Genomic DNA, 12,647 nt, shown 5'->3' with positions numbered 1-12,647 from the left:
TCTAAAATGTCAACAAACGGTTTGTTGCAGTGAGGGATCCGTGTGCAGAGAGGAACGGCGGCTGCAGCCACTCGTGTCGCTCTGAGGGAGGCCAGGTCCGGTGCAGCTGTCGTCCTGGGTTCAATTTGGCAACGGACTTCGAGAACTGTGAAGGTGAGTGACAATACGTGAATGAAAGATTCACAGAAATACAACAATGTCGATAAATATTATGCAGGTTCTATTTTCAGCCCGTAACAGTATCACGCACAATATCTTCATCCCTTGCTTTATAGCAAGGGTGGGCAATTCAAATTCTAGGGCCACATTAAATTCTGTAAATTTTGTTAGGGGCCGTCAAGCAAAAAGAAAGAAGAAAAAATCCCTAAAAAAAAAGGACTACGTCATTTGGCCATGACATCTATTAATCTAAATAAGCTGCAATTTTATTCCTGTAAAGATGAGTTTTTTTTCAAAACATTTCTTTAATTACTTACAAAAAGGAGGGAAGTGTTATGTGAAAATGAAAATGAAAAATAAATACAAAATACATTTGTTAATGCATTAGGACCATTTATACATGATCATACTTTGACATTACGAGGGCCGCATAAATACAGTCAAAGGGCCCCTTGGCCGCACTTTGCCCAGGTCTGCTCTATAGAAGGATTTATGAAATATTAAAGCACCAATACGTAACATTTCGGAAGTTTTCCATATTTCCTGTAATGATGGTTGAATATTTAACAGTCATGACTCAGTTTAAATCTCTAGTGACTATTTTGACGATGATCTTGGTTACATAACTTTGTGTGGACGACTGTCCCGAGGGTCTGTGAGTGTCACATGACCACCAAACTGCTTTACAGCAGTGCGGCAAAGACAACGTGTTTTCATATGAAGTAATAAAGAACATTACCAGGAACATAAACCATAAACTGACACAAAAAAAGTCTTTATTTTATTTTGTGAACAACCATAACATTAGACAGTGAATGTTCATGTCATTGCAGTTACATTATTCCGAAAATAGGGGGAGCCAGAAGCATAATTTTAATTCATACAAATTGGGTCTTTAATGCTGCCATAATTATCAATCAAAGATAGTTAAAGCAAGTTTTAACTCTTTAAAAGTTCATGTTTTATGTAAACCAAAAATAGGTTTGTTTTAAAAGTGTTAAGGACCACTTGTGTAGAAAACGTTTACAGATGTTTATCAAAACAAATAAAAAAACAGTCACTATTCTCCCTTAATTTAAGATTTTTGTTCAAAAACATATTTTGATATTTAGTGTCAAGAGTTGGTATCATAGTAACATCAATCAATTACATTTTTGATAACTAGTACTTGCACTCAACCTACTAGTATGATTGTCAACGCATTGAGGATTATTTGGCCGTCGTTTATTTACAAAAATGTCCAAAAAGTGACGACAAAACTGTGATTTCCGGGTTGCCGTGAAAGAGATGTCGTAGCTAACGTTGACCAAACATGAGGACAGACAGTAAACTAAAGATCTACGTCATGAAAATACGATCTTTTCTCTTTATTGTGTGGACTTTATGCTTTAAAGATGTGGACGAGTGCACCTCGGGGGAAGCCGAGTGTTCCCACGGATGTGTCAACATGTTGGGCTCCTTCCACTGTGTGTGTCACCCCGGCTTTGAACTCGGGGCTGATGGAAGACAGTGCTACCGTGAGTCTCCAGCAATCTCTGGCTCTTGTATACGACTTGAATTGAGTTTAAAATGCAAAAGACAGACCCCGATTAGAGGACCTTGTGGTTAACGCGCATCACTGCAGGCATCGAGATGGAGATCGTCAACAGCTGTGAGGAGAACAATGGCGGTTGTTCTCATCACTGCGAACACACCACCAGTGGACCCCTGTGTTCCTGCAACCAGGGCTACCAGCTGGACCCGGACAGGAAGACCTGCGCAGGTACGACCTCTCCGTCGACCTTTAGTTTCCCCCCTGATCCTGAATCAGAGTTTCTCCTCTAGACACGGACGAGTGCGACAGCGGCGAGTCCTGCTGCAGCCACTCGTGCAGGAACTACGCCGGAGGTTACGAGTGCGAGTGCAGAACGGGTCACAGACTCAACCCAGATGGCTGTGGCTGCGACGGTGAGAGTCAGTGGATGGAAATATATCAGTGTTCAAATGTTGAAGCTTCAATTATTTTCAATTCTTTTTGCAACATTAGTAGACTCAGGGACTCATTCGTTCGTTTTGTTGATCCATCCATCCATCCATCCATCCATCAATTTATCCATCCATCCATCTACCTGTATATTAGTCAATCCTTGCACGTTGCCACTGATCTATCATCCATCTATTCATCCATCCATCTATCCACCTGTACATCCAACTATCCATCTGTCCATCCATCCATCTATCTCTCCAGCCATCCGTCCATCCATCCATTTATCTATCTCTCCAGCCATCCGTCCATCTATATCTCAAGCCGTCCATCCATCCATCCATTTGTTTTTATATTCATCAATCTTTTCAACTTGCCATTCATTCATCCATCCATCCATCCATCTATCTATCATACATCCATCTATCAATTGAAATGTTTAATTTTTTTAAGCACTTTATAATTCTTTTTTAGACGACTTAATTCAATCATTTCTATATGTCCATTAGAACCATTTTTAATTCAGTTTTTGTTGAATAATTGACCTCAGACGTTTGTATATTGAAATGTAGATCTTTGATTTGTTTCATAATATAATTAAATATATATATTCGAGTGTATTATTATTTTTCGAAGATACAATTTGATATTCTACATATATTTATTGATATAATTTTTTTTAAAAAAGGACACTTTCTGAATTCAAAAATAGCCTCTTAAATTCAATAAAGACTTTGGTATATTGGTGACGCCACACTATACGAAAAAGAACACAAAGTTACTTGAGCCAATCATGCGACACACATGGGATCACATGATTGATCAAGGGAGCCGCTTGGTACTATTATATTTATGATTTTATATTGAATTTAAAAGGCTAAGAATAAAAAAAAGTATTGAATTTAGAAACTCTCATTATTGAATGCTCGGAATTAGAATATTAAACCAAAAATCCATTTTTTAAATATTTGTAATAAATCATTTTATAAAAGAAACATTTAACCTTTCAAATTCAATATTCTGATGCCACTGATATGCTGTACTTCCATTGACCATTTGTCTGGTGGAGACATGAAGTCAACTCTTCAGTAAATGTCATGTTATTTAAAGATAAAAACATCATCTCCTTGAATGTTCCTGATCTGAGTCACTGTCTGTCCATCAGACATCGATGAATGTGGAGTTGGGACCTCAGGCTGCGAGCAGTACTGTGTCAACAACCTGGGAACATACGAGTGCTTTTGTCGACTCGGATTCCGTCTGGACGAGGACCAGCACTCCTGCATCCGTGAGAACTCTTTTAAAGAAATTTTAAAAAATGATTTTATTCCCACAGATTATGGTTAAATGTGAAGTGTGGTGCTGCCACCTACTGGTGAAAACTCACTAACCTGTCAACACTGGCTCAGCTCTTTATGGCGGTGGAAAGGAAGAAGAGGATGATGATGATGAGGAAGATGATCTACTGGAGGTCCACAGGTTGCCGGACCTTCTGTTCCGTGGGGTTCCTCAGCTGCTGCAGTTCAAAGCAGCTTTGACCTCTGAAGATGATGAAGATGATGAAGATGATGAACAGGAGAGTCAGAGGGAGCGCAGAGGCGAGCTGAGGCTGGACAGTCAAATAAGTACGTCACTTATTTTTCATTCAGGATGAAGATAAACATCTGTTTTCGTTCCCTTCAGTTTGTCTAGGAGGCTCGTTCGGGTCGGACTGCAGCGTGACCTGTGACGACTGCATGAACGGAGCCTGCAGTGGAGACAGAGATGGCTGTGAATGTTCTGCCGGCTGGTCTGGGGTCAGCTGCAATGAGAGTAAGTATATAATAATAATAATAAATAATAATGTCTATTTATATAGCGCCTTTCTAGACCAGGGTCACAAAGCGATTTGACAGCCTGATGGTATGTGTGAATGGCTAACAGTGGAGTAGGCTGCATAATAAAAAGTTTTGTTTTAAATTCACCCAAACCTTAATGTTTATACAGTATTTAAAAAAACTTCTGACAGGTGTTTTGCTTGATAAGAAAACAGCATTTTCAAATAAATGTTTTTTTAATTCAAATGTTTTTTCTCCCACAAAGACATTATAGATCGATCCATGTATTGACAACACAATTAAACAATCGTTTTCGGCTTATTTATAACCCACACTCAACTATTTTTTTTTTTTGCTTTTCATTTTTTTGTTTTTGATTTATTTTTTCAAATATTTATTCTTTTTTATTTATTTTTACTTTACCCATCAAAGTCATCGTTTCCTTTTTAAATATCAAAAGCAGGTGCTGGTTTTTAACTTACAATCACTTTTTTTCTGCAAAAACGAAAATTTTGGACAGTGTAGCATAATTTTAATAATTTGTTTAAAGAGCAACTAATGAAAAAAAACAAAAACTATCCTGACTCACACGTTTCAAATGTTAAAGTCTTCCTCTCCCAAGATGCAGTAAGTCTCTCATCATGACCATGTTTTGAACTTATTACAAACACCCTGCTTTGTTTATACAACAAGCCCCTTGGAGGTGGAGACTTCCGGTATTGATGTTTGACAAATCACAGCAGAGTGTATGTGATTATGGTAAATAAGATTTAATGTCCAGAAAAACGAAGTGTTTTCAGTTGGCGGGGCTTAAGCACATTTTCTAATGTCAATATTTCAATGAAAAGAGAGTTTTGTACAAACATACTGATGATACAATAGAGTCCAACATCTATTTAAGACACACTTAAATCAACACATTAGTTAAACTTTAAGTAGAAAATCCCTGCATTCTATTGTATTTATTATATATTTTATAGTCTCATATCGTCCCTCCCAGGACTCATCAAACCCCCTCTTCTAGTTGAACCCCCTAAAGCAATACGCTTGCTTGAGAGAGAGACGGGCTGGTTCTCAGCGTGCATTGATCTCAGACCGTTTATCAAAACCTGTCGACTCTCGTCCGCGGTTGTTTACGTCCTCCTGGAGTGAAGCCAGGTTCAGGTCTCAGCCCCGAGGCCGGCGATGGCCACCGTTGGCTCGGGGAGCAATTGTTCTCGTGATGAATGCGAGTCTTGGGTCTGAACTCTGGGCTGGTAATCACCAGAGTATATCTGAATCCATCCGTCATGGTTTTGAACCGCAGTCATTACCGTGACGGTTCATTTTTTAAGATGTCATTTTTCTTTTAGAAAACCTTCTTTTTTTTTTTAAATTGCATTTTAATATTTGATTTGACTCATTGAACGCCTAGTGGCGTGTTTTGAAATTGCAACCACGTGAATCACATGCTAACCTTGCTGGGACGTCCGGTCGTGTCACGGTGATGTTGTGCAGATTCCACTTTGATTCTAAGGACCAGCTGCCTCGCGCCACAGCTGCGAACAAGGTCAGCGGGATTAAGGAAGTCTAAGGTTCTTCCCCCCCTTAGGAAACGACATTAAACAGGATGGAACCTGAAGTTGTTAAACTGCTTTAAGATCATAACCTTCGACAAATTTCCTCTCAGGTGATGTTGACAAAGACGTCAATGCTCTTAACCTCAGATTTTTTTTTCTTTTCTTTCTTTCCCAGCATGCCCTCGGGGAACTTTCGGGCCGGCCTGCAACAGCCTTTGTCGCTGTCGGAATGGAGGCACGTGTGACCCCGTGACCGGGAAGTGTTTGTGCCCACCCGGGGTGCAGGGTCTGCTCTGCGAGGATGGTTTGTGTACCTTAATTACCGCACGTTCCCACAGCACAGCCACACTCATGTTTATATTTCGTGACGGAAAATATGCGGTTTTTAAACCAAAGAACGAGGAAAGACCAGCGTGAAATAGAAAATAAAGAGATTAACATGTACTAGAAGATACAAAAAAGGTACATAAAAAAAGAAAATATCTATTAAACACACATTGATCACACAAAATGACATAAAAAGCACAGAATAAAAACGTTAAATAAGCAGCATTTTCTCCATTTCTGCTTTTTAATCCTACATTTATTAATTTATCTATCTATTATCTTATTAAGTAAGTTTTAAAATGAACTGAAACTAAGTTTTCTGGGACACCTGTGTTTTTCTTTGTGTTATCTTGATCTTTTTAGTATATAGATTTTGAAATGATGTTTGTTTAAGCACTTTATCACCCTGGTCTAGAAAATTTCTCTACAAATATAAATTACTTATTCACTTAAGTTGCCAAAATCTTGGTGCTTCACAGTCCTTTACTGACTCCTCACACAAAAACATTCACTGTCATCACATCCATGAAATAATGATGATAAAGTTAAGCCAAACAAACATATTTTTTAGTTAATTCACCTGTGAAACAACAATATGTTTACCAGGTTTTACATTGAAAGGTTCCTTTATTTTCTTTTTGAGGAGAGATACATGCTATAGAAGAAACACTACCATCTAGTGGTTGTGCTTCTGGGTCGCGTGACATTTTTTGGGAAACTGTGTCCTCTGGCCCCCCCAAAAAATGATGGGGTGTCACATATTGTCCACGTGGACATTGTGAATAATAAGGATTAAAATTAGTTAAACGAAATCGCAAACCACATTGTGAGTCGCCTCAAAAGTGCAAAAACGAAATTATCTTTAATTATATAGATATATACAGTCAAGGTTGAAACACTATCATGAAAACATTTTTTTCTACTATAAAAAAACAACTTTTAAACTCTTTGATTGAAAAGTAATGTCCTATATGGGTAGATTTGTATGAAGATAGATTTGTGTGTTTATTATTCTTATTAAAAAATCTGTTTAGGTGGTAGTTGTGTCTATTATTTCTAAATTACTATAATTCCTCATTTAAAAATAAATATGTTCAATCAACACACATTTCAAATACATTTCTATTGAATCTCTTTTTTAATATTCTTCGTTGATTGAAATAGATGTTTTTTATTGAAGCAACCTTTTTTTGGATTCATGTTTTTTTTCTTCTTGAATTAAAGTCACCGAACGGATCCCTTTAAATCAAAGAAATACAAGGTCAGAATGCAAAAAATTAAAAAATATATATTTTTAAATGAATAAGTTTAAAAATATATATTTTTTGAAGAAATTTAAATATAAATGGAATAATAAAGACACAACTTCTCCGTTCATAGTCAGGCACAACATACCCAATTCCACAAAAGGCACTGTAAAAACATAAAAGTTGTGGATCTTGTCTTTAACTGGAAAGTCTAATAATTGTAAGTATTGTTTTTGCCAAGGTTGTCCAAGAGGATATTTTGGGAAGCTGTGCACAAGAAAGTGTAACTGTCCCAACAACGGACCTTGTCACCGTCTTTACGGAGCATGTCTTTGCTCACCTGGACTCTACGGCCTTCGCTGCCACTTACGTGAGTACAAAGTGAAGTGAATGATATGTTGTCACAGGAAAATACCACCATATTTAAAAAAAAAAACTGCCAATTTAGTGTGTGTTGTCGTGAATGTTACTGGGGCTAGAAAAATATCTACCTGAACCACATGACCAGTGTCCAATCAAACGCTACATGCATCACCAGAGTATAGATATTGTTTTTGGGATTACCATCTGGATCCTGGTCTTTTTTAGTGGATACCACCATTTGATGTCCAATTGAAGTCAAATTTTCTTCTCACTCATTTTATTACAAACACACACAGGGTGTGACTTTGAGGGGCTCAGCTAGTACCCAGTCTCAACACAGCATCCACGACACGCATGTCAACGTTCAAGCGTCTTCACTGGCTCCGCTCGGCCGTTTTGAGGGCGGAACCAAGTGTGTGGGCAGCTCTCGTGGGAGCCAGTGCCCCTCGAGCTTCCCCTCGATCAAGTGGACGGCCAGAGCGAACTCCTCGTCGTCCAGCATGCCGTCGGCGTCCACGTCCGACAGCCTCCAGACGTGGGCCAGCACGGAGTTGGGCAGCGACGTGGTCCTCATCCACCTCTTGACTTTGGAGCCGCTGAGTTTGCCGTCGTTGGGGCTGAGGTTGTAAAAGATCTCGTCGTACTTGGACTTGTATTTCTCCACCACCCAATCCTTGTACTCCTTCTCGCCGTCGTCACCTTCCGGGGCTTCCCGGAACGGATGTCTTCTGAAGCAGTCGCGTCTGAACGTCCCCAGGAACTCCCCGTCCAGAACGCCGGGGAGCGGTCTCGGCCTGTTGTCCTGCTGTTGCAGTAACGGCACCAGGTTGGCGATGTCGGTGCTGAGCAGCTTGTCCAGGGAGGCCATTAGATTCGGTTTAAGTGTCTTGAATTTAGAGAAGTTGAGCCGCAGAAGACGCTCCTTCGGATGAAACAGAAAATGTTGCGTGAAAGTCTTTTTATTTTGGTGATAAACTTGAAAGCTTGTTGCAAAAACAATACGGTGGAACCTCATTTATCGCCAGAGTTACATTTAAAAAAAAAAAAAAAATTCATTTTTGACTTTTGCACATTTTGTTGAATTCAACATTGTAAATGAGGTGCCATCCCTCTCAACAACCCTCCCAGTAATGGGGACCTCAACAGCTCCCGTAATGCTTTGCCGCCCAGCCAAGCAATTAAAGCTGTTCATCTTTTTTTGTTATAGCAACATGGACGTAGAATTTTAAGTATTGTGTATTGTGGTGACCAATAAGTCGTCACTAAATAGAGCAGTGTGTGGAAAAGCATCTTTTTTTTTTGGGCACCATAAGTAATGTGGTTGCAGTAATGAAAGAAATAATATTTGTAGTTCCTGACTGCAGCTTGAACCAATATATTTAAAAACACAGTACCATTTGCAACAAACAGATCTGCAAAAAGGTGAACTGCAATATGGCGCTGGGCCTGTCAGTACACGATCCAGGAAACCTGCTTGATCTGGGAACCATGCGTAGTGACATATTTCGAGTATCCATGTTTTTACGGCAACTAGCTTGGGACAAAAATATAGCGGGGAACACAATTAAGACATTCCAGGGAAAGTTTTGGTTGGCCAACATGTCCGTTTAGGTTTAAGAGGAAAACAATGACGTTTGTTTGTGTCGATGTTCGCAGTAAAAAAACGTTTGTCCTGCAAAACGTTGGTTTATTTTGGAAGCTCCCAGTTTATCTCAGGCTAAATAATTGTATCATGTTTCAACTGATTGTTCACGCGTAGAAAATTCCTTGATGTTTTAGAGTGAATGTAAAAATCATTATTTTATTTATATATAGCTAAGAATGTATTTTCTCTTCGAGTGTCAAAGCATCAACTTTATGAAAGATAAATAGGAAAACACATAATGTAGTTCATGTACATTTTATATACAAATTATTTTCCTCTTATCTTCCCTAAAATCGATGCTATGTCACTGGTTATATGAATAAAGTTGTGTATCTTTAATTCCACCACGAGGATCCCTGATTTCCCAGATCTTTCTAGGCTACATTTCTGTCCCGCTCTAGTTGCCGTAAATACATGGAGGATCAAAATATGTTGCATGCGTTCCCGGATCGGTACTGACAGCAAACCAACGGGAACCGTTTTGCGATATTTACCTGCATCTTGGTGCAGTCCGGGAAGTCGCCTGCAGGAATATGCTGCTGCTGTTGGATCTTGCTGAAGATCACGGGCAGTTGGTAGATCAGGTCTTGCCTTTTGCTCTCCTTGCAGAAAATGGTCGGCATCTCCTTCTTGAGATAGCTGATGATATGGGCGTGAGCCTGAGGTGGGGAAAATAAAATTGAGAAAGATTCTCTCGGATGGGTACTGAATGGAGACTCACCCGGACTAGTCGAGCCCTTTTCACCAGATCGTTGAGCTTCCTCAAGGCGGCGTTGTGCGGCAGGTTCCTAATGTCGGCCAGGAGGTCCTCCTCCTCCAGCTCGATCAGCTGGACGTGGTCCGAATTCAGTCTCTGCTCGGACCAGAAGGATCCGACGTAAACCCGGAAGATCTCGGGCGTGCGGAACACTTTCCCCAGCGACCACATGAGAGCGCCGTACACCCTCATGAGCTCCTGCGAGTCCACGCTGTCGGCCTTGTTCAGAACCACCCGCAGCTTGTCCTCGTGGCCCCGGAGGGCCCCGAAAGCCCGGGTGAGCTCATCGGAGAACTCCAGCTTGTGGGCGTCGAAGAGCATGATGATCCGATCGACGCGTTCCGCGAACCATCCCAGCACGGCGGGGAAGTCGTACCCTACGAAAAAAAAAAGAGATTTTCATTAATCTGGACCGCCTGGAACCCGGGAGAGCGTGTAATGGATCCCTGAAGGTTTTTTGCTGGATTCTGGTCACACCCACAGATTAATAAGGCAAACCGAGCTCTGTTTCTCGGCCCAACTCGCTGTCAAATCACTTCCATCTGTTTGCAATCTTAGAGAATTTAACTCTTTGTTGTCAAATGCTCCAAAAGTTCTCACCTCTGCTGAGCTTCTTCCTGGCGGCGGTCAAGATCCCCGGTGTGTCGATGATGCTGATGCTGTCCAGGATGGGATTCGGGATCTGAACGCATTGAAACCTGTGAAGAAGAACTTTTTAGCGAACATACCAAGACGGGCGGATGGATCACATGATGGTTTTTTCTGCTGAGTTACAGATGGATTATCACAATGTCACCACGGTTATGTCACTGCACAACTATGCTGTTTTCCAAGCAGCTCTGCGCCCCAATCTGTTTTGAATCTTCTGCTCCAACTGCAGAAGCTTCTGACCCATTATAGTCCAACCCTGTAACTTTGTGTGTACTTCTGTTGTGTAGAAAACACATTTTTACACAATAAATATTTATATAATCAGCGCTCTAAGAGTTTTGAAAGCTACAAACTTTGGTAGAAGAATATTTTGTAGCTCTGACTTCATGTAAAAGTTTACATTCCAAGTAATTTTCCCATCCCTTGTGTTGTCTCAGGGTCAAAGTGACCCGTTGGCCATAAAGCAAATATATTTGAGGTATCCCTTGTGTTGTCTCTGGATCAGAGCCAAGGAAGTGGTTCATCTTGACCCAGAGACAACACAAGGTATACCTCAAACACATTTGTTTTTGGGCCACCGGGTCACTTTGACCCTGAGCTAACACAAGGGTTAAGGCAATGAAATTTGTAAAAAAAAACATTTGTCGAGTAGTTTTGACCATAGTGACAATTTGAGAGAGGTATTTTATTTTTTCCACAGATTGACCGCAGCTAACACGTAAATAAGTAGCTAAACTAGCATGTATACTATTTGTTTAAAATGAAATCTTGAATTTTGGCATTTTTGCCAATAATTGTGTGATACAATTACTTGGGCTCCAAATGCTGATGTCATCCAATCTACTGTGATGTCACTTAAAGAAGCAGGGCCTTTGTAATGGTCAAAACATGTAACATTCACTGGTGTAAAGTAAACTGTGGGACACTTAATAATTTTTAATTAAAAACATTTTATGAACAAAAACAAAAACTTAACTTTGATGATTAAATTACAATATTGTTAAAATATGATCATAAATGAATATTTTAGCTTTAAATATATTGTTAGCATAGAGAAATTAACCAAGTTCTAATGAAAAAGTGTATCATTTACATATATAATGAAATTGAAAAACACTTTTTGTAATTCCTAAAACTAAATTTGACTGTATTTAACCTTTTTTAAATCAATTTTCCAAAAATAATTACTTAGAGAGTTCATGAAAAACTATTCAACTTTGTGCCTGCTTAATGTCGTAACAGTATTTTTTTTCAAAGTTTTTCCCATTTTAATCTATAGCCAATGTCTTGGTAAGAAGTACATCAAGAAGATGTATTTCTAAGTACCTGTTGAGGAAGGCATTTCCAAAAGGGTCAAGGTTACGGAAGGGCTTCTTCGGATCCATGGTGAGGGCGTTCCCGGGTACGATTCCCTCCGTGTCTCCGTGCATGAGGGCGGTGAAGCACTCGGTGGTCGGCTCCGGTCCGACCCTGCTCGTGGGGAAGTCCTGCTCTATGAGATACCTGGAAGCAGATCCACCAACTCAACATCTCTTCACGTAGCCATGAGTCACGCGGTTGACTTGTACCTGATGAAAGTGGTCTTGCCCGTGGAGTACTGACCCATCACCAGCACCATGGGCTTGTTGTCGAAGTCGGCGTCCTCGTAGCCGTGGGAGTGGAAGAGATGGAAGGAATAGTGCTTCTCGATGGGCAGCAGCCTCTTGTGGTAGAGACTCTTCAGCTCCTCCGTCACCGTGGTCACGTCCTCCAGGGTCTTGGTGCTGCTCCTGAGCCTGTGGGACGACATCCTCTCGATCAGGAGTGCAGAAGAAGAAGAGTCGTGGGTATCACACAGATGTCTGCTGCATCCTGAGCGTCGGGCGGGTGGAGAGGGTGTAACCAGAGAGCTGCAGCTGCACCTCACACGCAGCCAAAGGCAGGGAACACGGGGAGGATCCGGGGGCCGTTGCTGCTGAGCCGGGACCAGATCGGGGACATTTCATGAATATTTACAGAAGTAAAGTCAACATCGGAGGCTCTTGAGACGGAACTCAAATCTTCAACTTTCTTCTCTCAAAAGTGCTTCACAGAAACTTCACATTTAGTCGGGTACTTTGTGATGCACAGTGGGTTCGACCCGGGTACCCCACCTACTCTTTCCTGTTGCTTCTCCAACA

The 12,647-nt window shown here is 40.6% G+C and overlaps 2 protein-coding genes across 2 annotated transcripts in view; one reads left to right on the top strand and one right to left on the bottom strand.

Moving 5' to 3' along the window:
• Window positions 1-12,647, top strand: part of egfem1 (EGF-like and EMI domain containing 1) — a 50,526-nt gene that overhangs the window by 14,560 nt on the left and 23,319 nt on the right. The window contains exons 8-16 of the mRNA XM_087796339.1: window positions 31-153; window positions 1,554-1,676; window positions 1,784-1,921; window positions 1,984-2,106; window positions 3,288-3,410; window positions 3,532-3,747; window positions 3,806-3,934; window positions 5,674-5,802; window positions 7,314-7,442. Of these exons, the coding sequence (XP_087652465.1) occupies window positions 31-153; window positions 1,554-1,676; window positions 1,784-1,921; window positions 1,984-2,106; window positions 3,288-3,410; window positions 3,532-3,747; window positions 3,806-3,934; window positions 5,674-5,802; window positions 7,314-7,442 (1,233 nt within the window). The remainder of the gene's footprint in view (window positions 1-30; window positions 154-1,553; window positions 1,677-1,783; window positions 1,922-1,983; window positions 2,107-3,287; window positions 3,411-3,531; window positions 3,748-3,805; window positions 3,935-5,673; window positions 5,803-7,313; window positions 7,443-12,647) is intronic.
• Window positions 7,340-12,278, bottom strand: LOC148075149 (EH domain-containing protein 2-like). Its single transcript, XM_087796344.1, has 6 exons — window positions 12,057-12,278; window positions 11,815-11,991; window positions 10,438-10,535; window positions 9,802-10,214; window positions 9,575-9,739; window positions 7,340-8,357 (listed from the first exon to the last, which is right to left on the bottom strand). The coding sequence occupies exons 1-6, from the start codon at window positions 12,275-12,277 to the stop codon at window positions 7,800-7,802; spliced, it is 1,632 nt and encodes a 543-aa protein (XP_087652470.1). The 5' UTR covers window position 12,278; the 3' UTR covers window positions 7,340-7,799.

The sequence above is a fragment of the Callionymus lyra genome, chromosome 7, assembly GCF_982586985.1.
Source record: "Callionymus lyra chromosome 7, fCalLyr1.hap1.1, whole genome shotgun sequence".
Lineage (NCBI taxonomy): Eukaryota > Metazoa > Chordata > Actinopteri > Syngnathiformes > Callionymidae > Callionymus > Callionymus lyra.
The sequence above is the reverse complement of the archived record's forward strand: the minus strand, read 5'-3'. Positions and strand labels throughout refer to the sequence as shown.

Bases quoted from the DNA above. Each gene is read 5' to 3' on its own strand.
- LOC148075149 (XM_087796344.1), bottom strand. From the start codon at position 12,277: ATGTCGTCCCACAGGCTCAGGAGCAGCACCAAGACCCTGGAGGACGTG. The intron at 11,992-12,056 runs GTACAAGTCAAC...ATCTGCTTCCAG, and splicing joins GGCAAGACCACTTTCATCAG to GTATCTCATAGAGCAGGACT. The intron at 10,536-11,814 runs GTACTTAGAAAT...TCTTCTTCACAG, and splicing joins GGAAATGCCTTCCTCAACAG to GTTTCAATGCGTTCAGATCC.